This window comes from Cinclus cinclus, chromosome 4 (assembly GCF_963662255.1).
Source record: "Cinclus cinclus chromosome 4, bCinCin1.1, whole genome shotgun sequence".
Classification (NCBI taxonomy): Eukaryota; Metazoa; Chordata; class Aves; order Passeriformes; family Cinclidae; genus Cinclus; species Cinclus cinclus.
The window spans coordinates 59961096-59988526 of record NC_085049.1 but is presented as its reverse complement, the minus strand read 5'-3'; the positions used below and the strand labels follow the sequence as shown (position 1 = coordinate 59988526).

General features: G+C 41.9%; 3 protein-coding genes and 1 non-coding gene across 16 annotated transcripts in view; all 4 read left to right on the top strand.

Annotated features, from left to right (window-relative positions):
- The window catches only part of UBN2 (ubinuclein 2), a 46609-nt gene extending 36944 nt beyond the window's left edge, over nucleotides 1–9665 (top strand). The window contains exons 15-17 of the mRNA XM_062492273.1: nucleotides 3116–3362; nucleotides 4065–4154; nucleotides 5117–9665. Coding sequence (XP_062348257.1) covers nucleotides 3116–3362; nucleotides 4065–4154; nucleotides 5117–5166 — 387 coding nt within the window. The 3' untranslated portion in view covers nucleotides 5167–9665. The remainder of the gene's footprint in view (nucleotides 1–3115; nucleotides 3363–4064; nucleotides 4155–5116) is intronic.
- Nucleotides 9666–14723: 5058 nt separating this feature from the next.
- Nucleotides 14724–15735, top strand: FMC1 (formation of mitochondrial complex V assembly factor 1 homolog). 2 transcript variants are annotated; one of them, XM_062492271.1, is made up of 2 exons: nucleotides 14724–15147; nucleotides 15480–15735. In XM_062492271.1, the coding sequence occupies exons 1-2, from the start codon at nucleotides 15004–15006 to the stop codon at nucleotides 15672–15674; spliced, it is 339 nt and encodes a 112-aa protein (XP_062348255.1). In that variant the 5' UTR covers nucleotides 14724–15003; the 3' UTR covers nucleotides 15675–15735. The 2 variants fall into 2 exon arrangements, with proteins under 2 accessions (XP_062348255.1, XP_062348256.1); XM_062492272.1 differs by lacking the exon at nucleotides 14724–15147 and adding an exon at nucleotides 15170–15388.
- TRNAR-CCU (transfer RNA arginine (anticodon CCU)) lies at nucleotides 14742–14814 on the top strand. The gene has a single exon. It is a non-coding gene; the product is annotated as a tRNA-Arg (tRNA).
- A 53-nt stretch (nucleotides 15736–15788) lies between the features above and the next one.
- Nucleotides 15789–27431, top strand: part of LUC7L2 (LUC7 like 2, pre-mRNA splicing factor) — a 32057-nt gene continuing 20414 nt past the window's right edge. For 3 of the 12 annotated variants that reach the window (XM_062492262.1, XM_062492257.1, XM_062492259.1), the window contains exon 1: nucleotides 15789–16350. In XM_062492262.1, the coding sequence (XP_062348246.1) occupies nucleotides 16227–16350 (124 nt within the window). In that variant the 5' untranslated portion in view covers nucleotides 15789–16226. Of the gene's footprint in view, nucleotides 16351–17967; nucleotides 18320–18575; nucleotides 18795–26030; nucleotides 26406–27431 lie in introns of those variants that run through there. The other 9 variants (XM_062492258.1, XM_062492266.1, XM_062492263.1 and 6 more) reach the window with 9 other exon arrangements.

The following is a 27431-nucleotide window of genomic DNA, read 5'->3' as shown; positions in this document are numbered from 1 at the left end:
TATTTCTGGTAATATTTTATAACCTTTTAGTTTGCCATCACATTCTTCTTAGCACAGCTGAATAACAGGAGGAAGATGATTTTCACAAGACACTTCTATGGTCTTTCATCCTACTGTACTGAAACAGTCAGCAATGAAAGTCTGGCAGGCTCTAACACAGCATTCACTTGCTGTGGGTGCTTTGAATGGAAAAAAAATCCATAGCCTGTATGCTGTGTACAGGCCACTGAGGTACCACATAGGGTCTGGAGAAGAGCAGAACCAAGTACAATGCAGTGTGAGTACTCTGCAAGGTGCCTGGAGGAGACAAAAAGGGCGACAATGACTGGGCTGGGAAGAGAGTTGTTTCTTCCTGGTACAGTCAGCAGAATCCAGTGGATGCAATGGCTGATGGTGTGACAATGGCGTGATGTAGAACAAAATGTGAAATGGGTATGGTAGTGCTTAAAGATGACAGAGAAGGGAAGTAAACAGTTTTACATTGGATGAAGAGATGAATTCTGGCAAACCCTCCTGTAGTTGAAGGCAAGTAATATTTTTGTTAGAAACAGTGAGCACAAGAGTAATTAAATGCATTCTGGCCACAGTCCTACTGAAGAGCACTGAAGTAGGGAGGTGTGTGGTGAATAATCAAGGAACATGAGTCCGTACTATAATACAGCAAAATAAAGTGTGTCAGTATACAGAAGGGGGTAAATCTGCTAGAGCTACTGAGCAGCATATGGTATCACTAAAATAATTATTGAGACCTTTCATGTGGGTTTTTTTGATGCTTCAGAAATTACTTTGATAACCTAAAAATGGTTCAGAAGAATCATTTTCTGTTCAGATTTTCAGTATGAAATCAAAGAAGATAAACCATGGAATAAGGCTGTTGCTGCTGTGCACTGTGAAGCTTAGTCAGTGGAGTACGTTCAAGGAAAAACTAGAATTAAATTATCTCCCAGTTCAAGTACACTAAAGGGGAAGAGATTTGTGATCAGAGGTTTTTATTTAGTTATAAAGGTCTAATGGCTGGCTGCTGAACTGACATAACTTCCAGACTAGTTTTTAGGTACAATGTACTAAGGACCTAGTTACTCCTCTTAAAACTTCACATAAGACTCAAAGTGCATCTCCTTTCCTTTAAGGCCTTAGGGATTTAATTCCTATTTGAGATGCTGTTAGAAGATGAGAATGGTACCTGCATTGCTCATCATAGTATTCTGGTCTGCTTACATTGAAGATGAAACTAGATGATTTCATGTGATGATAAAGGTGTTCTTAACTAGGAAGCTTCCAAGAAGTGTTTCCCTCCTTTCTGCTTCTGATTGACACAATTATTTACCAGGATACAAGTTCATACCTGCTGAAGCCTCACAGAAAGTTACATCTTAAGGACACAAAGCCAAAGTCTACCTGTGTGATTTCCTTAAAGAGCTCTACCTATCAGTAGAGCTGTTAGTGCTCTTGAGCAGAATCTGGCTTAGACTTCTAAGGATCTTAATGACTGAGATCTGCATGACAGGATGAACCCTTTTAAGAACTCTTGTACACAAGTTAAATAGAAACATCTGAACTGCAGTTCCTTTAGGACATGCTCTGCAGCTCTTCACTGTACTTATCTCTTCTTCTTAAGTAAGCAAGATTTTGGCAGAGCACTCTACAAAGTTCCTGGGTTTTTTTTCAGGCATTTGACAATTTCACAGTTGCAAAACATTACTGTATGGCTTTTGTTTTGTTGCCCTTTACTAGCTTATGTATACAATGAACAGTTGTCATTTTTTTGTACATAAGCTTATTGTGAAATTAGTACTTGTAAAGGCAAAAAAGAGTAATACTGTGTTGATAATTTTCATTCTTTTTTTTTCTACTTGTGGGATAGAGTATGTTGTAGAAGTTGTTACCTTTAAGATGATCAATATAAACACCTTCTAGGAACATCACGTGTAGGTAAACGCCCTTTACAGAGCCACTGTTTTAAAATACTGGGTTTCCTCATAAGAAGCAGCTGTCCTTTCGTCAGCTGCTTTCATTGGAACATCTTAAGACCAAAACTGGTAATAAAAACTTTATCCATGCCAGGAGATCTCATCACTTTGCTTTTTCTGTAAGTTGTTATTACAGAACACAGTGAAATGTTTTTTTTTTTTATTTTAAGCGCATGTTCATTAAAATGATTCCAAGTTTTGGGTGTAGTTGAGGCTTACTTGTAAAAATGAACATATTTGAAATCCTATTCCATCTGAGTGCTTTAAATTCAAATAACTATATCTGAGTTGGAGTCTGATTCAAAGTGTTTTCTCTATTAACTGTTTTGTAGTAGATAATTAGAGAACTGAACATTAGCCTATGAAATTATTGTGTGTGTAGTGAAGGAAAGATTGTTAGACAAGAATAAGCTGATCTAATGTTAGAGGAATTAATGCAGTTTGGGAGCTGTTGTAGCTAAAATGTTCTGGCTAATCTTGTATTTTTATTTTAAAACTGCAGCGAATTTAACTTCATTTTGACATTTAGAGTGGAGAGATTATTTTCTTGTCTTTTCCCCTGACATGTGCATACACACATCTACATACTTATGTATGTATGCATTTTGCTAATCTGACTTCTTAAGTTTAGGGATTCTTACATATGAATCTTAATTTTCAAAATTCATTGTTTCTCTGCTACCTCTTTAGAAATAATGTTCTGTTAAGACCCAGATTTGGAAAGGGGAGAGGTATAATACTGTACTTCTAAAGGACTTCAGATCTACATTGGATAATTTAATATTATTAATGTCATAGAAGATAATGCATTACATTGTGACTGTAGACCCAGTGTATAATTAGAAAGGAGATCAAGGAAATTACGTGGAAGGCTGATGAGAAAAACATGATAGATGAAGCATGCTCTTATGTCTGAATCGGTGATATAATTGTGCTTGCTTAGCAAATGAACACTGGGAAGACTTCCTAGGTGGTTAAGTGGAAGTTCGTTAATAGTTTAATACATATCTCAACAGAGCAACACTTAACAGAGAATAGTTGATTTTTATACCCTTAAAGAATACAGTTCAAATATTTAGAAATCTTGAAGTACTGCCTTTTTTGTTTTGTTTTGTTTTTTGTTTGTTTGTTTGTTTTTTGCATAGTCAACAGCAGGAGCATCATTACTGGCTAATGCCTCACCTCTGACTCTTATGGCATCACCACTGTCTGTAACCAGTCAGAATGTGACGTCTGCACCATTAACTCCTTTTGGGATGCTGGGTGGCCTTGTTCCTGTGACTGTGCCCTTCCAGTTTCCCTTGGAGCTGCTTGGCTTTGGGACGGACACAGCTGGAGCGACAACCACCTCGGGATCTACCTCAGCGGCTTTCCACCACAGCCTAACTCAGAGTGAGTGGAATTATGACTCTGTGCTATAATTTCCTTAAAATGGAAATTGAGTAGGGAAGCAAAGTCCTGAGACACTCAGATTTGGTTCATGAAAATCCCTACAAGAGAATAAATGGGATTCCTTCACTGGTAAAAAAACTTCCTTTACGTAATTATCCAGGTGTCGTTGTTACATGCACAGTATATGTTTAGTTTTGAACATATTTTTTGGGTTAACTTCTGTTACCTTATTTTTAGATAGGAGTATAGTTAAAAAGCCTTAAAATGTCACAGTTGAAATAAGAGACTTAATATGGTGATTCTTCAAAGTAGCCTTAACTCAGTCATCTCAGATATCAAACAGCTCTCTTAGGAAGAGCTATCAACCAAGATGGCATTTACTTTTTCTGATTGCTTACAGAGAAGCTATTTATGTTCTTAAGCCATGTAAAATGTTGGTCTTTCTGCCAAACAAAATGGCATGAAGAGTTGTATCCCAGTAGCAAGGCATGGTCCTTGCTCTGACTTTTGACTAACTATGTTTGAATAGCTTTTTCTGTGTTGACTTATTCCAGCTATCAGACTGCTATCAGGTATTTTTTTTCTTTGTTGAGGAGATAAGCCTGCTACTACAGCTACGCTATAAAAACAAAAACTTGTTTCACAGAGACTGCCTCTCTCTTCAAGATTAATTTTTTCTTTGCCCTGCATTTTTCCCCCCAGACTTACTGAAGGGTTTACAGCCAGGTGCTCAGCATGCAGCAACACTGTCTCACTCACCTCTGCCTGCTCACTTGCAGCAAGCTTACACAGGTAAATATATGATACATTTCTTACTACTTATTTTTAATTAATTTTAACTTAGAAGTCCAATTTCTGCCTTAGACTAAAATATAATGTACATCAGTGTGTTAGAGAAGACACAACACAAGGACAAACTTTGGGAGCAGCTGGCAGAACTTACTCTATTGTAGCAGTATTTTTTGAACTGGAATGATTTTTTTTTTTCCCCTACTTCTCTTCAACATCAGGAACAACAAATTTCAAAAATTCTGGTACTTTACTGCAGCAGTTCTAGAAACTGAAGTATACAAATTCAGCTAGTGGGGAAAAAAGGAATAGTACTTACTGGACACTAACATGATTGTTTATAGGCAACATAAAGTTTTTTTCCACTAAAAATTTTCATTTCCCCTTTTCAGGAGAAACTGACCTTCCAGCTAAAACCTTTTTTGTGTTTCTTATAAGAGTACATTCACATGTGAATGGTGGGATGTTCTCTTAACGGAATATCTGCTTTCCTTTGGAATTTTATGCTTGATAGGAGTTGCATGTTCTGATTGAGAAGAGACACTTGAAGCAGAACATTTTATTTTTCTGTTTGTAAGGTTTAGAGCAGAAAAATTTTCAGAAAGCTTTAGAAGGTGCAGTTTGGAGTGTACATCTTTCTTTGTCACCCATAGTGTGTTTTCTGAGAGCCAGGAGAAGGAGTGGGAAGGGTGGGAGTGGTTTGGTGGGCATTCTTCATTTGAGGGTTCTCAGTACCAAAAAAACTGAGCAGTGTTTTGGTATGAAGCTTGATATATAAGGTTTCAACAAGGCTATTTCTAATAACTATGGAAAAGATGCAAAGTCTTCCACTCGGTAAAGAAAATGTAATTTTTGGTGATGCTAAAGCTGAACCTTCCAGATTCCTGTCTCTCCTATTGTAAGTTACTAAACCATAAGTTCACTCATGCTTTTATTCTTCTCTTTTGTTTCTGTCTCAACTACAGATGGAGGCCAAAGTAAAGGGGACACTAAGTTACAGCGGAAAAACCAGTGACTTCTGGACAAGCAAGGGAGCTGAAGCAGTTCTGGTTGGCTGACAGAATCTGCCCAGTTGGGAAAGTGCTTATTGTCACAGGGCTGCTGTTTCTGTCAATGTTTACATATTTTGATCCTAAGCACTGTGGTGAGAGGAAGAAGAAAAATAAAATAATACTTGATCAAAGAGAGAAGGAAAAGGAGGACTGGTCCTCCTGGTCATGCAGACTGGTCATAGTTTGATATTGCCTAAAGAATCAACCTTTTTATCTGTTCTGATTGGCTCTTAAAAGAAATTGATCGTCAAACCCACAGCAGCACCAACATTCTGTTTCTGGGTGAAGTCCAATGAAAAGTGGAAATGGTGAAATGAGCTAGAATAGGTGTCTTCATTCATTGCATAAGGTGGAATCATCCACTATCATCCATTTCTTTAGTGCCCAAAGTGCCCAGTGTAAGATTGTGCAGGTCCTGAGTGTACTATATGGTTGTGGACCAAAGGTTATGTAGAATAGAGATGGTGCTGGGATACTTTGCATCATAATGAAACCTTTAGACAAAATCAGTTTCTGATAAACAGGCATTTATCCAGCTTTAGAAGGCTGTTTGGCTGTAGGGAGCCTACAAGATGTATGCAGCCTTGATAGAGAATTATCTTCAAAAACAGATCTCCTGGTACATCAGCATGTGAGGCACAGACTGATTTATTTTCAGATTTTTTTTAGTACAGAAATTCTTATTTAAGGGAGGAAGGGGATGGATATTAATTTACATGAAAAGAAACCCACATTTTATTGGTCAGACTAGCATTTCTTTCCTACTTTTTTTTAAATCATGCTAATGTTTCAGTATTTCCATTTGTTAAACTTTCTTTTACTTTGTGCTTATTTGCTACTGAATAGATACTCTATTAATGTCTTTCCTAAACCACAACCAGTTCTTTTCTGATTCTCAGGCTGCATCTTTTATCTAACTCCTCCCAGAAGCCATGCGTTATATTGATTTGCTAGTTAAAGAAAGCTGATTGTGACCTATTCCAGAGTCAGATTAATACTGCTTCAGGCATTAGCCAAAGAGGAGTCGTTCAAAAGCGACCAGAGGTGCCTTCTCTTCTGGGGGCTGAATGGGTTGTCTCCAGCATTTCCAGCCCCTGCTGGCCTGGGGAGTTTTACCTGAACTTTCTTACATGTTAGCACAAGACTGCAGAGCTGGCTTTGTTGTGGTGGGTTGTTTTTTTTTTTCTTTTCCTTTGATAGCAATACATCAACTGGTTCACATGCAAGATTAGAAAGCATCCAGCACCTGTTGCACTTTTGACACTAGGACAGAACTTTGCTGTTGAGTCCCTTGCGCCGTGAGATAAAAGGTGAGAACGGCAGAAACTAAAATAAGTCATAGGGAAAAGGAGCTAATAAACGAGTGTGATTCCTTCTCCTTCAACCCTGAAACATTCTTATGACCAGAGATGCTGAAATTCTTAGTAAATAGTTTTTCTGGTAGTTTGACTTGAGATTGAACTGGACACCACTGGTTATCTCACACCTTTTAGAGAGACTTTGACCCCTGAATAATGAATCTTCAATGTTTTTTGCTAGATTACTTAGAGCTTGCAGGTTTCTTTTACATGTGATTTATTTTTCCTAGATCAGACAACAATTTCTTTTCTATTTAGAGCTCATTTTAATTTTATATAAATATATATACATAAATTTAAAATAATATATATTGTGTATTTAGTATAAAAATGTTGGGTTGAGCTCAGCAATAAATGTTTTTGCACAACACTTCTGTGAATGCCAGATTGAATTAAGATGCATTAGTTCATTAGTTTCACTCCACAGCATCTGCCAATTAAATGCTTTTTAGCTGGTGCTAGTGTTTATGTGGTGTGTTGATCAGATGAGCTTGCATCTCCATCGAGGTTTAGAGTTGAAACACACACAGCTATGTAGACCCTGGCGTTTATACTGCACAAATTCTGTCAAAATACCATAGATGCAGCTTGCACTCTTGAGTTTGATATTTTTTTTCTTTTCTCCAGGAAGGGTTGAAGGAAGCCAACTTTTGTCTTTTGAGGCCCAGCAGTTCTGGCAGGATGTTAATTCTCTGAACTGTGTCAAACCTGAGAACTTTAGTGATGCATATAGCTAAGGGAGTTGTGGCAGTGAGCCATTGGGCAGCAATATATTTAAAGGACCCTGTCCTAAGAGTTCTACCTCTTCTGTGTTTTCCTCATCTTTCCTCATCAAGGCATCCCATTCAAATTTTTATCTTTTGTCTTCATACTTACTGAAATTTTGAACTGGGAGACTTGGAGCCCTTTTTAACTACAGCACAAATTCCCTTTCAGCATTCCTTTCTTCCTGGAAGTATGCTTCATCTTCAGTTGAAGAATATCCCCTCTAAATCTTAAGGGTAGGAATAGTCCTGTCTCTGTGTCCTATTGAGCTTCTCAGTCTTGGGAAATAAGTAAACTAATACTTATTGTGGAAATAGATACTGGGATGATGAAAATAAAGATGACTGTACATTTTGTGAAAACAGTTCAAACACCCCCCCCCCCCCCCCCCCGCCCCAGCAGGTAACTGTTTTCAGTCATTACACTCCTGTTAGTCATTATGCCCCTGAATGTCTTTTGATTGAACAACATTGGGGATGGGAACCCTTTCTGGGTTTTCTGTTCTGCCTGGTTAAACTTAGCAAAGCCAAATCAAAGGAAATAATGAGGTGATTCTCAGAAATCTTTGCAGGTAGACAGGATGGGAAAGATTACTGCAACATTCGAATGCAAAATTAGGTTAATATTTTATTGTTTTCTGCACAGCAGCTCTTCTGAAGACATCCCCCCCAGGTTTTTACTACTTCTTAAGGGCCTTTGTTAATAAAATAAACTGTAGTTGTACATACTACATAAACCCTCAGTATTCACAAGCAATAAGAAAGCCAAGTAGAGCTGTCTTTTCCAGGCAGCAGGGCTGAACTTGGTTTGGGGACTGCATATGAGCTAACATGTCAAGCTCTCTGAAAGCCCCAAACAAATGCAAGCAATAACTTTCAAACATAGGTTTTAGATGTTGAAACTGTCTGGGTAGTATTCCCTGCTACATGATCCAAAGTCCCAAAAACCATGGTAGCCATTTTGAATCATTAGAGACTCTTGCAAAGGAAGAAGGCAGGCTAGATGAAAAACAGGATGCAGAGTTTCCTGATACCTTGGACTAGAACTGCAGTGTTCTCCCATTCCAAGACACAACTGGCCTAAGTCACTTTGTCCAGCCTTCTCTGCTGATTGGAGAAACATGTCTAAATACTAATCATCTGAGTCACAAGTGTGGATGCTGTGGGTTTCACATCTGTTTTCTGCTAATCAGAAGTAACTTTTAATTACTTGGGTTCTGCTTTGTGTTTGAATCTGATCAAAGTTATCTGATACATGGATTTAAGGGTGGGACAGGTGCTAAAAGCCTGTTCCTTCCTGAGGTCACATCACCTGACCTTTCCTCCACACTCCTTCTCCACTTGGTGCAAGACCCTTGAGGACATGAAAACAGAGAAATCTGCAACTCTCCCAAGCTGCCATCAGTTGTGCGAACCAGTAACCCTCTGGGAGTCACCTTGGACTCCAACTAACTTTATCACATTTGCTGCTACATTCGTAAAATGAACTTTTGGCTGTATTTATTAGCAAATTTTAATCTAGTTTACAGGTTGGGTTTTTTTTTTTTCTTTTGATTAGTTTTTGCCCACCGTTGGATTAGAAGCATTTGGGTGTTTGGGTTGATGGGTTTTTTGTTTTGATTTTTTGTTTGTTTTTGAGTGAATTGGTGAAAGCACAGTGGTCCCTCTTCTGCTTTTGTTCTGTATTTTTTTGAAAATGGCATTGCAGGGAAAACCTACAGCCAAGCCAAACTGTGGAAGGCTTCCTCCCACACCTAACTTTCATCTTTCACTGAACTGGGGGGAAAAATCATTAAAGGGACACTTGGTTTTTTGTTTGGGCTTGTTAGTTGTTTTGGCTTTGTCTGCTTTTTTGTTTTTCATAAAATGAACCAGAAGGTTAAAGCATTAGGTAAACAACTGATTAATTAACACTTTATGCAATTTTAATTTTACAGAAATTTTTAAAACAGTTGGTAGACTTTGATTGGTCCAAGCTGTGGTGAAATGGTTGTTACCCTTCATGACTTACTTGATTCAGGCCTTTGTCCTTTGTTTAAGTGCCTTTTTTTTTCTGTTGTTTTTTAATTTTATTTCCCTACCCTCTTTAAACTTTTCTCAGAGATCCTGAAGTGCTAAAAAGCATTTTGGAGGAAAATCTTAACCTTGCCAAGATGGCTTTATGCTGTTATTCTATTTTTTTCCCTTTTGTAAAGAAAAAAAAAACAAAACAAAACCAAGTGTGTAATGTGTGTAACTTCATAGCTGCTGTACGTGGCATTGGTTCTGTGTGCTTGTGCATTCTCTCTCACACGCACACTCACACAAGCAATATTCCTGAAACATGTTCATCCTTCTCCATTCTCCTGGCTCTGTTAAATACTACTTCAAGGCTGAATGTTTGTGCAAAGGTGGCAGTACAATAAAAGTGTGTGAGTGTGCGTAAATGTGCGTGAGAGAAAGGAAGTGGCTAATGGGAATGAAACTTTGCATTTTTCTCGGAAGGTTTTGAATTTGTCTCTTAATTAGGTCATGAGTAAAACATTATGGGCCCTCTTTGGCAACCTTATTAATTACTGGACTGCTTCACACAATCATTGAGTCTGAAGCAGAGATGTGTGGCTTACAGCCCCAAGGAGCTGGGGGGTAAATAAAGTTAAAAGAGCAGATTGCAACATATTTGAATTAACTGCAAGAATCTTGTGTGCACTTGGTCACACCTGCATTATACCAGTTACTGCAAGGGTTCTCATATTTATCAAAATTGTCACTTTCTACCATGCATCCTGTTTAAGAAGGAATTTGGTAAAATCTGCAAAAGTGCAGCTGCTAATTGAGTTTAAAGCTAGCTATGCTTCACATGCTGCCTAAGTCACTCACCATGATGTAGTTGTACAACTTTTCTAGTTGTGCTTCTCAGTTTGAGATTCCATTAGTGGTTTCTTCTCTTACTATAAGGAGCAGTAGATTTGTATGGTCTTAGCTGCAGATAAACCCTCATACTAGTATCTGTGCTTGTTTCCTTGTTCTCAGACAAAATTAGCTATCTGCAATAGATGATCTAGTGATTTTAACAGCTTTGTGCCAAGGATCTATATAACATATGATTATTATAAACATGAATACCTGAAATTAGCAGTTCACTTGTGGACCAAGTGCTAAACCTAAAGTAACATGCATATGCATCACTAGACTATTCTAGTTCTGTGATGTGCTTCCCTTAAGGAAGATGTAATTTTGAGTTGCAATATGGAAGGGAAGCATTTCTTTTGCAGAGTTGGAATGGAATGATGAGTCCTTCATGGGTGGAGAACCAGTGTGGAAAAAGGAAACTATGGTACCCCATATGTTCTTGTGGCAGAGAATAGCCTAACTCAGTTCTTGGCTTGCCTTCACATGTTTGAGTTAACAGTTATGTAAACTGGGCCATAAGTGGATTTCTCCTACCAATCTGATGGTGCCAGTCACAGATAGGACTATTGCTGGTAGCTCAGCCAGTTGGAATGGTAGTTGAGGGTTCTTCTCAATCTGTTTTATGTGCATCAGTGAAATTACTTCAGTGAAGTTTACCACATTCGCCAGTTACGCTGTTCAATTCCTTTTGAACACACATGCTTTTCATCCTAGGCTTGATCTGTGGGATGAGGAATCTACAGCTAGTGATGATGGCTGACTGTTGCAGTCTAACAAACGCAGCTGCTGTAAGAATCAGTGTCTGTCTACTGCTTAAGAAATCACTGCCAAAATAAGCAGCCAGAAATATGCTTACTGGGCCACTGGAAAGGTATCTGCTGTGTAGGGGAATGCTTTGTGGAAATTTCTGGTGAGGTTTCATCATCCTTTTTCTATTATGAAGTTACCCTTTGCTGCTCTAATAGCCTTTTGGAGCTCTAGAAAGCCCTGGTACTGCTGTTATGAGTTATGCTAAGAGATCAACATGGTCTGAAACTGGCCCAAAACTGGTGAAGTACAAAGATTCCCTGCAACTGTTTTTGCACACTCCTTAGCAGAACTGTGCTAATCTTGTCAGTAGTCAAGGCTATAGGCCTCTCTTTTGTAGCCATTTCTGACAGCTGTAGTTCTACCCAAATCACCACCATGTTCTGTATCTAGAAGTGGGTTTCAGTCTCTTCCAATGCTGTCATCTCCTACTTAAACAATAACCAGTAGCTACTAAGTTTTTCTTCACAGTGAAGTAATCCCAACCAAGTAGTGTACACTCTGCTTGGCTCCTATCATACGCAATATAAAAGGGGCTTTTTGTTTCTTCCTAGCAATGTGTGCAGATGCATTTCATAAATAGATAGTCATGTTTGCTACTGTCTAGTACTAAGAGAAAAAGAGTGGGAGAAAATCAACTGAAACCAGGCAGGAGATGCCACTGTCATAGGCCAAACTGAGCAGTTGTTGAGGTAGACAGAGACTTCATTGGGACTTAGCAGATTTCACCAGAATGGGGGAAGAAACTTTCTTGTGTTCTCAGCTTTTTCCAGATAAGGCCTTAGTTTGATTACTAGTCACTAATATCAACTATGCAGATAAGTATTTACGTGTTTCAGTGTTACATGCATTCCTTTCTCTAGCTACCACTCTTAACACGTACTGAAATTTTACCCAAAGAAAACGGAGTATTTTTGAATGTCTGTAATGCAGAACTTATTGCTAACATGAAAAAAAAAAGTTGCATTTTAAAAAAGAAACCCTTTAACTGGTGCAACATGTAATGTCAAGTGTCATGAAGTTGCTTGAGAGGGAAGCTAAAACTTGTGACAGGTTTTAGTCTGAGAGTTTTTTAGAATATTCAGCTCTCAGAAGTGGATTAAGAAGCTGCAGAAGTGTTTTTCAATGTACAGATCAGATTCGGAAGGAAACTCATGAGACATTCCAGTTTTGTTTCCAGCATCAGAAGTGAATTAAATTAATTTCTCACTGAAATGAAGTTGCTTCTACACAAGGGGAGTTGCCACCTAAATAAAAACTAAATCACAAGTCCCCACGTATTTCTCACTGGTCTTTTAGTCTTGTTGTATGTAACTACAAATAACAGTTTAGCTCAGAGATGAGAACTGTAGTATGTGTTTTATTGCCGGTGATTCCATCATGTAGCAATTAGTATCTTGTTCTTGCATAGTTATCAAGATCTGTACTGGAAAGAGTGGATAAATTTTATTTTTGGACTACTGTTAAAAAGAAAAAGAAAAGAACAAAATTAACTACTACTTTTTACCCCCAAAAAGTCTACTGAGGAGCACTATATTTTAGCAGTTAAACTAGTACCCTTGTTAATGTGATTTGTCTCTTGTAGTCTTTTACTGAGAGTTAGAAGCATTTAATAAGTAATCCTTAAAAAGTTGCCATTCTCTAGCTTAAGGTCAGGTGCTTATAAAAAATGGGGCATCTATGATGATAACTTCTGATGATACAAAATCTCTATGTTCAGAATACTTCATTGGGGAAAAAAAAACAGGTGTGGGTACAAGTCCCTTTAAGCCTGCCTGATAAAAGAGGGTCAGTGAAGAAGAGTGCCCTGCACAGGTAGTGGCAGTGAGGATCATCCCCTCATCAGCAGTTTGGCCTCTGTATCCTTTGTTTGGTGTCACTTTATACATACATACAGATATATATATATATATGTATGTATGTATGTTTGGACATAGCCAGTTCAATTCTACCTGACTTGCTGTGATCCCCCAGACAATGAAGGAGCTGAGAAACTGTTTTAAACTGTTCAGCTGCCTTTCACTGGGGAGCTCAAAACAAAAAGCTGGAGGAGGTTTTTTTTATTATGTGTTAAATCGCAGCAAGAATTCTTTGCATTCCTCAGCTTCAAACAAAGGAGTGCACAGTTACTATGAGATGGCAAACCTGTTTGAGTTGGTGATTCCTGTGATGCTTTACTCAATCCAGCATGAATTTGTACAAGGTCACCTTCCTCCTTATAACACTTGCGCATTCCAGATCATAGGGCTTAGTAATGGAGAGAGGATCCCAACAGCTTTGTGCTTACCTAATGAGCTCTCCAGGGAAACTGCCCCGTGAAATGCTCCCCTCTTGTGACAACAAGCCTGAACAACCAAATGCAGCTACATTTGGGTGGTAAGCACCACTTTCGTTTGGATTTTTTAGGGGAGATGTGTTCCAGTAACTTCAAGGGATACTATGTTTTAAATGTGTGGTTTCTTTCCTCTCTCCTTATAAAACTGGACCTGAACACAAGTTTTGAGTTGTTGGGGTTTGTTTTTTGTTTTGTTTTGGGTTGTTTTTTTGTTTTTGTTTTTTGTAATAATCTCAGGACCTGAAAGATTGTAGCATTTAGTGTGTCTTAAAAATGATGTACTGTACCAGCCATGGATTTTGTAAATACACCCGTCTCCCTTTTTTGTATTTTAATTTTTAAAAAGTGTGTAAGGCTCTTTGCCAGAGGAACTGGTGCCTGCTTTATCTCCATCCTGAACTGAAGCAGGAAAAGGAAGAAGCTGCTGCCTCGAAAAGCCTGCGTCAGTTCCAGATGCGTATATTGTTCTGGTCAGTTTAATGGCTGTTAGTCTTTTGTTAGTTGGGAAACCAGTTAGTTCCGTGTATATTCCCAGTTGTGGCTAGCAGAGCCCTGTCAGGGAGGCTAATTTTAACTCTCTTCTGTGTGACTACTTGACATTTTCACTCCTTCCAGGTACTCAGGTTTCCTATCCCTGAGCAATCCAATGCTTTCAGAGGTCAGGACTATTGGCCCTCTACGAGAATAACTGGAGAGCATTTCATTCTGTCAGTGCTCTGATCCAAACACGGTCACGGGGTTCGTATCCTGCGAACCTTGCAGGTAACGCTGCCTTTCACCTGTTCCGGAAGGGACTTGCCCTTTTCTGCTTTCCTGAAAGGAGCAAAAGCTTTTTTTGGCAGCAGACTTTGCTCTGGGATCCACCCTTTGCCAGCAGCCCCCTGTCCTGCAGTAGGAGCCTTACTCAATTCGGCATAGCTGTTCCCTGTCCCTGACTGCGACAGGCTTTTTCATGAGTGTACTTTTTTTTGGTTTTTTATGTGTCACGTGTCTGTGCTGTATTAAATAAAGAGGAATGTACATATTAGCCCCGTGTCTGTCATTTCTCACAAGAAATAAAAAATGGGAAAAGGCTTCACTTGCAGGGTTGGCCCTCCTGGGGCTTTTTGTCGGGTTTTGGGGTCTGGGGCCCTCCTTCAGTCAGAGGAACCACCCGTGCAAGGGTAACACTGTGTGCGAGGACCGGCGTTTTGAAACGGCCACAGGGTCGGAATGCAGCACCGCTTCCCTGCGCGAGCGCCGCCATTGAGGCGCTCCCAGGGGGCCGCGCGGCAGCCGCGCCGGGCGGCGCTGCCCAATCAGCGGCCTCGGGTGCGTTTTACAAAAGGAAAGGGGCGGGAACAGAGGACAAGTAAGAACTCAGAACACAGCTAGCTGTGTCAGCCCCAGTGGCCTAATGGATAAGGCATTGGCCTCCTAAGCCAGGGATTGTGGGTTCGAGTCCCATCTGGGGTGGGTGATTTTTGCTTTTAGCCGTGCTGCCTGACGGACGCCTGTGATCCGCCGGTTGTGTCGGGTCTGCTGCTCCTGGGCTCCTTTTTTGGTCGTCCCCTTCTGGCTCCGGCGGGACCGAAGCGTCCTTTAAACCGGCGACCCCAGAAACCCGCGGGGACGCGCCCGCTGCCCAACTCGGTTTCCCGTCGTATGATTCGCCTCTCGGAGGGGTTCCGGTTCTCACGCTCCGTTACCACAGGCCTGCGACGAGGCGTAGGGCGCTGCGTGAGGCGGGCACGGCCCGGCCGCGCCCCTGGACCGCCGGCGCTTGACCAGCGAGGATTGCGATGGCGGGTGAGGGCGGCAGAGAGTAGGAGGAGGCGATCGTTCGCTCGGCGCTCGACTGCCCGCACTGCCGGGGCGCCGGGGGGGGCGGCGCTCCAGAGGCCGGCGCGCGGGTGGGAAGATGGCGGCGCTGGGAGCCCCGCTGCGCACCCTGCGCGCGCTCCTGCGCGAGCTGCGCCACGCCGCCGGCCGCTCCTATCGCGACAGCCCCGCCTATCGCCACGTGCTCTCGGCCTTCCGCGCGCACCGGGTACGCGCGGGATTCCCCTGCCCACCCCTGCCCGGGCAGCCCGCGGGGCTCGGCGAGGCCTCGGGGCCGCCCTGACCGCCGCTCCCCGCAGGTGACCAGCGAGAAGCTGTGCCGGGCCCAGCAGGAGCTGCACTTCCAGGCCGCCACCTACCTGTGCCTGCTCCGCAGCGTCCGGGAGCACGAGGCCCTGCACCGCGAGTACCACGGCAGGGGCGAGCGCTCGCCCCAGGAGGTCGCCGGGCTGGTGGGCTTCAGACTGCCTCAGCAGCCGGGAGGGAAGGGCTGAGACGGGACTGCTGCGTTCAGTGTTTATCTCTTAATAAATAAATATCCTAGAGCTACTCGAATGGGCTGGGTTCTCTAACGGGTGCCTTTTGTCAGTTTTAGGTTACGGTGTGAAAGACAAAACTGGAAACCAGCAGCCCCCTGTCCCTTAATCAGGCTTCCCAGATGCCCTTCCCGTCCTCGTGAATGTCTGTTATGACGGACGCCCTTCCACGCGATGACAGAGAGGTTGTTTACATGTAGAGGAAAAACACGGCAGCCTTTACTGATGAAGTGTTTGTCTAAGGGGTTGCAGGGGTTCGTGGTTCTCCAAGTGATTCAAAAGCAATAGGTGAGAGAAGTTGTCCAGTGTTTACTGGAGCATTTTCCTTCCACTTTTTGTGTTTGTGGAATTTCCTAGTTTCCAAAGAGCAAAGGTCTCTTCTGTGGAGCATCTGTGGATTCTGGCGAACACTGCAGTAGCACAAATCTCTTCCATCTTGAAAGATTTTTTTTTTGTTTTTTCTTCCATGGCAGTGAGTGAGCAGTAGCGATTCAGAGAGATGAATTCTTAATGAGTCAAACCTTTCTCAGTATCCCTGAGAAGTCGGCTGTGAAGCTGCTGGCTGCCTGTGCTGTCCTCACCCACAGAATCTTGGAAAAGCTAGAGGGAACTGACTGTAGCCAGTCACACAAAGGTACACAAACGGGACCGCGTTTTCTCACAAACCTGGAGCGGCAAGGTTCTCTTTATAAAAGGTCTTGAGTTGTTGCTGTTCACAGGAGAGTGTTGAACTGTGTGCAAGATGTGTAAGAGATCTGTAACAAGAATGATTTTAAATAGCTAAAAATATGATGTTTACCTGGGGAGAAGCTTGAAGCGGCCCTAAGAAAAGAGTGTGTTTGTTGGGGGTTTTTTATTGCCAGGGAAAACAAAGTCTTCTGTCAGAAAAGCATTGCAAAGAGAATCAGTTTATCTAAGTCTACTTCTTCCTTCCTCTGTATTTAAAATTTGGGGATGATTTAATCCCCACAGTATAGTAGATAGGATCCACAAGAGATCCATAGAACTGGGGAGATTTGGGCTGCTCAGGTAAGGTAAGGAGATGTGAACTATAAGTTTTAGGGTTCTGTTGACCAAAATTCCAGTTTGCAAGTCTTACAGTGTCTCACTAGTTAACTGGTGTTTTTTTTTGAAAAGTGTTGATCTATAATGGGTGGGAAAATATCAACCTACTTTCGTCTCAGTGGATTCAGAGTTGTGGGATGTCACCACACACTGAGAATGGCTGTGACACACTGCTTGTTCTGTGTTATTTAATGAAAATGGATATAAAATTTAAAAAGAGCGATCATTTGGCGCTCTATAAAGAGGAGAAGGTGCTAAAGTGTGTATGGTGTTGGTGTAAATAGTTGCTAAAATTTCTCAATTTCCCGTAAGCATACCAAGGTACTAAATAAGACAGTTCTAACAAGCACTGATGTCTCTTCCCTTTACTTCCCCTTCTATCCAAAATGATGACTAACAAAAATAAATTTAGATTTTAAAGAAAAAGCAAAGCAAGGACATACTCTAATTAGCTGAAGGGCACTGGGTAGAGAATTTTCCCGAACGCGTTAGAGAAAAGCATCTTCTCTGCAAGTCCTTCAAAAATACAGACAATTGGGGTGAGGGGCGGTTGTGTGTTGCCTTTTTTCACTCGTATGGAGCTAACCTTGAAGACGACTAGAACTGATCTTTGTGACGGGTTTGGGGCACTAGATGGCAATATGACGGTTGACAAAGGGACAGTCACAAAATGCCGGCGTTAGAATGGGTAAAACTCAGGTTGTTGTTTGGTTTTTGGTTTTTTTTAATGGATCTTGGTGCTTTGTAAGTTGAATTATCAGCCACACATGGGCAGTAGCCTCAGTTTTAAGGCAGGTTCTCCAATAAGCCGGGTATTACAGTCTCAGCATGACTGCACCCGGCACCTGAGAGCAGCAGGAGCCGTAGCAGTGGTGCTGCAGGTCAGTCCAACAGGGAATTGTCCCCAGGCTGGAGCTCTGCTCCCAGGGCCGCTCCCGGGGCCGCTCGGGTCTCGCCGGCCGCCGCCGCTGACCCGGAGACCGTGACGTCACACCGGTCACGCGAGCACCCGTGGCCAATCAGCGTTCCCCAAGGGCCCAGCCCGGCGGTCCAATCAGGAGCCTCGCCGGGCGGTGCGTCACCGGCCGAGCGGCGCAGGCCGTGGCCAATGGGCGAGCGCCGAGGCCCGTCCGCGCTGACGTCGCGGAGCGGACGAAGGAGCGCAGGGCGCGTGCGCGCTGGTTTCCGTTCCCGCCGGCGCGCGCGCGTGGCGGGTGCGGGAGGGCGCGGGAGTAAGGGAACGTGTGGGGGCGCGAGGCGGCGGCACCGGGTCCGGCGTGAGGCGAGTTTCCCGCTCCGCTTCCCACCGGGAAAGCCAGGCGGGGGCAGGCCCGCTCCCTCCCTCCCCTCGCGGCCGCGGGGGAGCGGCCCCGCCCGTGACGCGAGGGGCAGGGCCGTGCGCCCGCCGCGCCTCGGGCCTTGTAGGCCGCTATCGGCGTGACTCGGCCGGGCCGCGCCGGCACCCCCCGCGCTCAAGATGTCGGCGCAGGCCCAGATGCGCGCCATGCTGGACCAGCTCATGGGCACGTCCCGGGACGGTAAGTGCCCCCCGGCCGTGGCGAGGCGGGGAGGACGGGGCGGAGCCGCCGCAGCCCCGGAGGTCACGGCGGTAGCGGGCGGGCCGGGCGGTGTTCGCCGTGATTGGCAGGCCCGAGGCCCGTTCCGCGCTCCCCCCGCGGGGCGGGGCTGCCGGGGCCGTCAGCGGTGGGGTGGGGGGAGCCGGGCACCGCCTCCCCCCGCGGAGCTGTCGGCGCCGGCTACTGTCCGGGCGGCCTCGCTGGCCGTCGTGCTGTTGTTGGAGACCCGTTCCTGGCGGTGTCCGCGGCGCGCTGCCTTCCCGCGCGGTTACCGTAGAGGGGCACACAAGGTTGCGAGATTCTGATCCTCGAGGGGAGGACTCAGCGAACCAAAGCATCCCCCCAGGCCAACAGTCCCTTCAGTTGAGCAGGGTGGGGTTTTGTGCCGTTGTAGATTTGTCTAAATTCTGCCCCAAGGCATCGTGTCAGTCAGCAGGTGAGCGTGGCTGTTGCTTTCTGTTTCAATATGGATTGACCCAAGTGGACAAGCTCTTATAAAAACAAGCCCTAAACAGCCGAGTAAAAGCTTAACAGCTGGAGGCAGTCATACCCACAGGGAGATACGAGGTTTCAGATAGCTCTGCGATCACACAGTGAAATGTTGCTACATAAAAGCTTCCCGCAGTTCTTGTCGGGGTGATCAGCTTGAAAGTCTGAACTGGCGCTCACCTGTTAAATCCAGATAGCTCGGGGGGCTGCTGGAAGAGAGCAGTTCCGGTTACGCTTTTGTTGTGCAGTTCTTTACTTAGAAACGAGAATACTGCACCCCGAGGGTAGGCAACAATTAGAGGTAATGTAAATGTTCTGTATGTGGTACTCATATTCAGTCTGTACTTACTCTTGCAGACATGTTATTGGAACTTGGTGTTGAATTAATGCTTACCTATTTCCCCATGCACCGAGTAGGATGTGGGAAGTGCAACGTACCTTGTATGTCCTGATCATCTCTTGGTACTGGGCTAATGTGATATGACAGCTTTTTATCGTATGATCCAGAATTTCGACTAAATGTAACCGGATTATGCATACTCCTTGTATCGTGAATGCTTTCTGCTGAGTTCTGAATTACTGTTCTGCAAAGATTGTCTTCCAGAGTGAGGGTGTTTAGTGAGTTGTCATACAGGATCTAATTTGGGGTGGTTCTGTCTTGCTCCAGAAGATTTTTCCAATACTTCCTGTTGTGGCTTCATATGTCTTGAGTGCTTGGCAAAGTAACACAGTGCTTGTGAAACTCGAAGTCTTCCCCAGTGTTGGCATCGAGATCGCTGTCTCAGTGCTACCCTAAGACTACACAAAAGGCTTAAGGGGGGGGAGGGGGGGTGCAGGAGCTGTTTCAGTTTCTGAAGGTATTTTCTGTTGGATGGTGGGAGAAGAGTGTGATTTACTTGAGTCAACTGCCCAGAAATGTTAAGCGACTAAAAATCTAAACCAGGAACAGCCATTTCAGGCTATATTTTCTATGGCTTTGTAAGAAGGCAGTTACTGTGTTGATAATTGTATTCCCCCCCCCCTCATGCTCACCCTGTAATTCCTAAACCACATGTGCTGAACTGTTCAGAAACTTAATTGGCTAGCAAGGAAGCATTTAAACAAAATGGGCAGGAGGGGGAAGGATAAGGAGAAAAGAACATTTGTAAAACTGGTTTCCATGATTGGATTGAAGATCTCTGTGTAACGCCATTCTAGTTAAAAAAAAAATGAAGTCCAGTGGAGCTGGAGCATCATTTAAACTGAATTGTACACAGGGATTGAAAATGAACCTTTTTTTGCAGAGCTGATACTTAATAAATCCAAGGCCAGGCTCAAGGTCATTGAAATATTGCTAACCTTGAGAATAGTGGGGTTTGGAGTCATTAGATTTTTTTAATAATTGTATTTCCTTTGACAAATAGTCTATTTCTGTTAACATGCAAATTGCAGCTTTTCATTAGAATGTGCCAATTTTTAAATTTCTTGGTAGATCAGAACTTTAATTTCTCCACTTGTCACCATTGCCTTTGATTTTGCTCTGCCTAGCAGCACAGTGGAGTTTAAAGTGCAATAGAGTTTCTGAAAAAATAATCGTTCCTGGGCAGTGTTTTTGTTTTCTGTTGTTTGGTATTATCAAAGGGCTTTGTAGTTGTATATTTTACAAAGTCTGGCAGGTTTTGTTGTTGTTGTTGTTTTTTTTTTTTATTCGGGTCTTTTGTTTTGTTTTGGTTTTTTTTGAGAAGCCTAGAATATGAAGGCTTAAAAATCTTACCCATTTTAGAACAGTTAGATCAAACATTTGATCACTTCAGTGGGAATAGAAAAAACTCAGAGGTAAATTTAAAACCAGTGGCCGTGCCCGAGTATATGTTGGGGTTTTTTTTTTTTCTTTGTTTTTATTTTGCCGGGTTTTTTTTTCCCTTTTAGGTTATAGTATCATTTGTAAAAAATACGAGCATGCACTGAAAATGTGTTAGAAAATTCCACAACGAGGTGCTCAGACATGGTTTTAGGAGATGAGCTGTAGGCTGTAATTTGTGGGACAGTGTGCACACTCATTATAACTGGTGTCCCTAGGGCCAGAATGGAAAAGCCTGGAAGATGTAGTGGTTAAGTGTTTTTATGGATTTGCTGTTAAGCTCGGCGAACACCTAGAAAGCACAGTTTGTATTGGTCGCAGTAATTAAAAAAATACCCACTAAGCTGTAAGAATATTAATGAAAAATAATCTGTGTTGGAGAGGACTTGTCAAGCAGGGCTGCCCAGGATGTGGCCATCCCGAAGCGGGCGTGCTGCTCCTGGCTGTACCCTTTCCCAGAGGGCCCTGTGCTTGTGGGCAGGGACAGCCCAGAGCTTCCTGACTTTGGCAGCGTCCTTCCTCCCTTGGCTGGGTTTGGGCAGCAGGAGAGATGCACGTGCAGTCACACGGCATTGCTGGCTGGCTGCTGCCTGCCACCATGAGGGGTTCTCGGCAGCTGCCCGGCCCTGGGCCCCCTGCTCCCCGCCCGCCTTTGCTCGAGTGACAGACACCTGACAGAGACTCAAACTGAGGGACTTGCCAGTGAGTTGCAGTTCTTAGAATACATCTGGGTTATCTGAAAAGCGGTTGTGTTGGTAACGTCAAGAGAAATAAATGTCTGAATGGCAGAAGTGGTTCTTGTACATTTATTAATTATTATTTAAAAACGCATGGGTTTTTTTTTAATTAACATTGCATATTAGCTAGGTTAATCTTCTCTTGCATATTTCTCTGACAAGTGGAAAACTGAATTGGATGTGGACTGTACCAAAATTTAAAAAAAAAAAAAATTAGAAGTACCTTTCATTTCAATGCTAGTAAGAAGCTGGGATTTTTTAATACAGTCATGACTGCAGGCTTAAAAAATATCTCTGAAATGGCGTTTCAAGTACTGATAACCTGCCATACCTAGAGAGGATTTAGATATAAATTACTGAATATATAATATGGGTTTTCCAAATATTGGGAAATAAATAGTGCTGAAAACCAGGTGCTAATCTTATATACTTCTGTATTAATGGTTTTGTTTTGTTTCATTTTTACTGTAAACAAACTAAAGGAGTTTTTATTCCATAGGTCAATAGTTAAAAGGTTAGTTCAAGTTGAATTTTTTGTCGTTGACCAGAGCTGCAGGAATTTATAATTTAGAAGTACATTGCACATAGCACTTTTATTTTTTAAATTGTTTCTCCACTGTAAAATTGAGTAAACTTTTTTTTAATAGTATACTTAGGTGAACCCTGCTTTTGCCATCCCTGTTCTCCAGAAAACAGGAGTGAACCTTACAGATGGGATCATAACTATAAATTGAGTCACAAATTGAATGAGATGTTTACAACTGATATTAGTATCCCCAGGATTGTTTAGATTTTGTTGTTGTTGTTGTTTTTTGTTTTTCTGTTGGTTTTTTTTTGTTTTTTTTTTTTTCCCTCCAGAATATAGTTTAAATGGGTAAAGACTGAAAAGTTTTCTGTAAAAGACCTGATGGGAAAGGTCCCAGTTTACCTTGAATCCACTTATCTTGCCCAAGTGTTTAGTTTTCCACCAGGTCAGTTACATGCTCTGCCTTGCTGCAGGAGCGAGTGCAGGAGTCGGCCTGAGGAATTGCTGGGAAGCAGAGGGCGAAGCAGGAGCATTACTTGTGACAGTAGTGCAGACACAGCAGATCCCAATGGCCCTGAAACTGCTAAGAGTTGACTGTTGCAAAGAAATGTGGTGGTGGCTTTGTGTTTTTAAAAGAATTGCCACCACTTCAAAATTAGACTACAGTCTAGAAATATGGAAGTCTAGCAAAGTTAATTACATTTTCATACGAGACAGGTGAATTTGTGCATGCTTCTGAGACTTACATGTGGTCATGAAAAGGTTCTCCCAGGCATCCTAGTAAATACTGTGCTATGTGACTAGCAGAAAAATCTCTGGAGCCTTTAGACAGAAGCTATATGTACGAAGTACCAGTCAGCACCTCCTTTTGTTTCACCTGCCAGCTTTTTGAGCTGAGCTGCTGTGTTTGAAGTCTTTAACTCAGTTCTTCTTGTTATTAGCAAACACACTTTTCTTGTTGTAGATCATCCTCTTCTGCCTTTGAAGCTTGTGCATCTTCACATTGTAACTGTTTTTTCTGGGTTGTGCTTCAGTTGTCCTTAGTAGTGGTTAGTAATGTGCAGCTTTTCTGTCCTCATTGAAGTGTTGCTCCTGTGCTTACTTTAGTCATCCTGTGTTTGGTGGCACACCTTTGCACGATATCAGAGGTGTAATCTAGAGCTTGTAACCCATTTTTAAATTTCTTTGTTCTAGTATGGGATTATTGAAGAATTTCTATGTTCTTAACAGTGGGTTGAGCGTTGACGTTGGTATTTGCAGGGTTAGGTAGATTTTGGTTTCCACTTTGCTTCATGCTTGGAAGTAGACAGTGGTATGTGTATTAAAATTTGATGGTTGTTGAGGATTCTGTAGCCATTTGGGTAGCTCCAGGCTGAGAGCCAGGCTAGGGAGCCAAGAGCCTCTTCTGACAGCTCTGCTTTCAAATACATAGCAGCAGCAAAAGCAGAGAAAAATATCTCGTCTACAGGAATTTCTGGAAAACCTCCCCAGAGTGTTGAACTGAAATCAGCTGAGAATTCTGAGAGTAGTCACAAGACACAAGCTTCATGAGAAGGTGCTTTATTTGTCATTCAGGAGTGATCAGATTTGAAGAGCAATGACTGTGTTTAGTGAACTGTCTGTATTTTCTGGCTTTGTTATAACAAAGTTCTGATAGCTTAGACCTTAAAAATGACGGGAACAGTGAAGGACTTGAGGAATTATTCTGTGCTTGCGATACTGTCTGAATTGGCATTTATGAAGAAGCAAATGGGCTTATTCGTACCTCAAGGAAGGCCATTCCTGTATTTGTTCCACTTGTAATGCATTAGCTAAAGGTTTCATTACATTCTGCATTCATTAGTGTTGCTTCAGTGATGATGTAAAACAGAAGCAGTCCTGCTTAGAAATATGTACTGTTCTGAAAGTGTTAGGATCAGAACATGTCCAGTTAATGGCAAGAGTAACAGAATTAGCTGCCCATTCTCTGTGCAGCAGGAACAGGATCTTCTGTGCCTGCATAAATAAGACTAAGTTAAACAGTGGTGTTGGATACTGGTTGGACAGGGGTTGCTTTGGGTGTGAAACTTGATACAGTTTTTAAACACCTACTCCACCCAGTTAGTAGCTCTCCTTGAGTAAAGATTTCTGAGTCTTGCCAACATGTTGGGACTCGTGCTTCAAAAATTTGAGTGGAAGTTTAACCATTTTTTGTTAATGTATCTTAATTCAGAAAGTCAGCAGCTTTGTTTCCTTCGCATGGATTGCAGCGCTGGTTTACAATTAGAGGTTACAGTTGGATTATAAAGGGCAATTCTCATCAGTGTTTTGGGATTGTTGGCAGTTCTGTATTAGGGTACATCAGATTTGTAAGAGATTCTGGATGAAAGAAGTCATTGTTATAAGCATGTTACTGTGCTAAGCATTGTTGATGCATAAGTGTTCATTCTGCTGGTTTGTGATTAAATTATACTGAACAGGAATGACATTGTGGTGGCTTGTTAATAGATTAGACTTGGGAGTTCAAAGTGAATTGTGTAGTACAAGTGCATATTGTAAGCTTAACCTCTGGATGTTCCCTAATCAGTGGTATGCACTGTCTTGAATATTGATGTTCATTTTGTAGTCAGTCTGTTTTATACAAAACAGAAAACTCCCTTTAGAAAGTTTGCATTACTGCCATAATCTCTTGAATATTTGTGTATCTTATGTGCAGCTTCCTTGTGCTTGTAAAAGATATGAAGTGTGCAAGTATAGAAGTTTCCTTGGTGTTTTGCTTTTTTTCTTTTCGGTTCTGTTTCACAGTTCTCCATTTACCAGGAAGGTAATCTCTTAGAGAAATGTGGTTTGGGAGCACATTTAAGTAAAACTAAAGCTGATGCTTCTTGGGGAAAATTTCCTTTGTCTTTTCTCCATATAAATTTTACCAACCATAAGATTTTTCTTTTATGGGACAAAATCAAATTGGAAGCACAGGGATGGCTTACAGTAATAGATATTGACTCCTGTAATGCCCTGGTAAATTACTTTGATTTTTTTAAATGAGCATGAGTCTTAAAGATCAAGTAGTTGAATATTCTGCTGTTCTTTAGAGGCAGGGTTAAATAAACTGCTGTTCTGAGCTAATTTAATTACTTACCTATTAAAATAGAATTTGCAAAAAGGTCTGAAATATCAGTGATAGTGTCCTCTATAAATGTGCATAAATACTTCTTAAACTTGGGTGACTGCAGCTACTTGTTGCCTGGGTGTATTACTTTCTTATTACAGAATATATAAAGCTGTTTTCTTTATACTCAGTGTTTAGATTTAGCATTCACTTTTTTGTTTGACAATACAAGGAAGGTATCAACTTCCCTAGGGTTTGACAAGCAGCACCTTGGCTACCTGCTGTATTGCAGAAGTCCTTGGCTTAAGAACACATCTGTTTGTGTTGTTTCAGTTCTTAGAAGGCATCTCCAGAAATCTCATTTGCTGTAGGTGGAGTGTCAGGTTCATAGTGAATCCTTAGATTTTATTCTTCCCTCCCCACCCCAGCAATCTATGTAGATCCCAGGCCATCACCCACTCAGGATGATGAATCTGTAGGTCAGCAGCAGGATAACTCTTCTGTCTTTGCCAAGAAGTGTGCACTATTTAGGAATATTGGAGCTCACAAAATTAATGAAGAAATAAAAATACTTTCTTCTGAGGGTATCAGACTTGCAAATGAGCTGCCAGGGGGACACAACAGTCAGTCACTGTTAGAATGTGGTATATGACACCTTTCCTTTTTGATAAACTTTTCCTTCTGAAACAGCATATATTAAAAAGATGCAAAAGTATAAAATGGCATGTCGTAGAAAATAAAATGTGAATACCCCAATCATATTTGTAAGGGAACATTTCTAAAAGGTTTTCAAATTCTTGAATAAAGGCACAGTGCAGAGAGAATGAATGTTTAAAATACAAATGTGTAAAGTATTCTTGAGGCTGCTGTTGATCAGCTGCTGCCACTTTCTTTTTCCCCCCTGTCTGTCTTGCTCGGGTTGGTAGTTGTGATTATCATGTTAGCCACTGATGAGAAAAGACTTTCAACTGTAGTATCAGTACTTAGTTGTGGTAGGGGTGTGAAAAAAGCTATTTGGAGGTAATGTCTGTGAAAATACTGTTTTCCAACTTTACTTAAGGAACCTGAGCTTTTCAGCAATTTTCTGGTCTTGGTAACTCCTTGACTCCTGATAGGTTAGTGCTATTAGGCCATCAGCCATGGGGTTTTATTTAAATACTTTATTTTGTTGATGTGTCTTTATATAGAAGAATCTTTACAGTCAACATGTATTTCTAGATGCTGTGTTAAAATTGCTGGCAGAATCTATTATTCTATACAAACTGAACAATCTGGCCCCTTGTTTTATTTATAAAGGTTCAATGTATCTTTGCCTGCCTACATCAATCTGCAAGGGAGTGTCAGAAAGGCCCCGCATTCGCCGAGCCGTGAGTTATCAATAACTTTTCAGATGTGTTAATGAATGTGGAACAAACGCAGTTATGTGTTTAAAAAAAATAAAGATCCACCTCCTAAAAAGAAGAAAAAAAAAAAAAAAAAACAAAAAGAAGTGCAAAACTCTTTACTGCAGTAGCAGGCATGATTATAAAGGGATTACTCTAAATTTTAAGTAGTGTAGGTATAACCAAGCAGTAAGGTTGCCCTCTAGAAAACCTATTGTTGAACTGCTTTGAAGCTCTTTGGTGTGTGAGTTAAAGGTTTTACCTGTTGTATCCTGCAAGCAAATTAAGCATGTGTTGTTTATGAAAGCTTTTGTTTACATAGTAATCTGAAAATTTTATGTATTAGCATCCTATACATAGAACAGATATTTTAAAATCTGATTACATAATAGCAAGCAGTGTTTGTATAAAATGATACAGGTTTTTTATTCCTCTCTGTTGTAGTTAACCTCGGTAATGAATATGGCTTCTTGAATAGTTTGAGATTCAAATCTAGTTTAGAGTTTCAAATCATGAAGCCATAAAAAAAGTTCAGTAATTGCAAAATGTATCTACACTCTTTAAAATATTTGATTAAATGGAACAGGCTGCTATCTGAGCTCACTGAATGCCACTTTTTCTTCCAGCAGCCTTTCTTGCTTCAGTAATTCACCAGTAGGTTTTCAATGATAAGAGGTCATATCAAATTGTTATGGTTAAAAAAAAAAAAAGGCTGCATCCTTAGAGAGTTTGAGGTGTTTTATCATGCCTGTGTTTTAATGAGAAGAGAGCCATTGCAGCGATCTCTCTTCTGAATTTCAAACAGTGACAATTATGACTCAAAGGGAGACATATTCAGCCCTCATCCCCAGAATACCAGCTGTTTACTTTGTTCTGAAGACTTCAGGTCTTGCTCCAAGGAGGGGTTATTACAATTGGACCTCAGTGTCTGGGCAGGTTGATGCTTCTGCTGATGCAGGAGCTGCAACCTGCCACAGTGAAGATACAATTAAGATGTTCCAGCCCAACAAA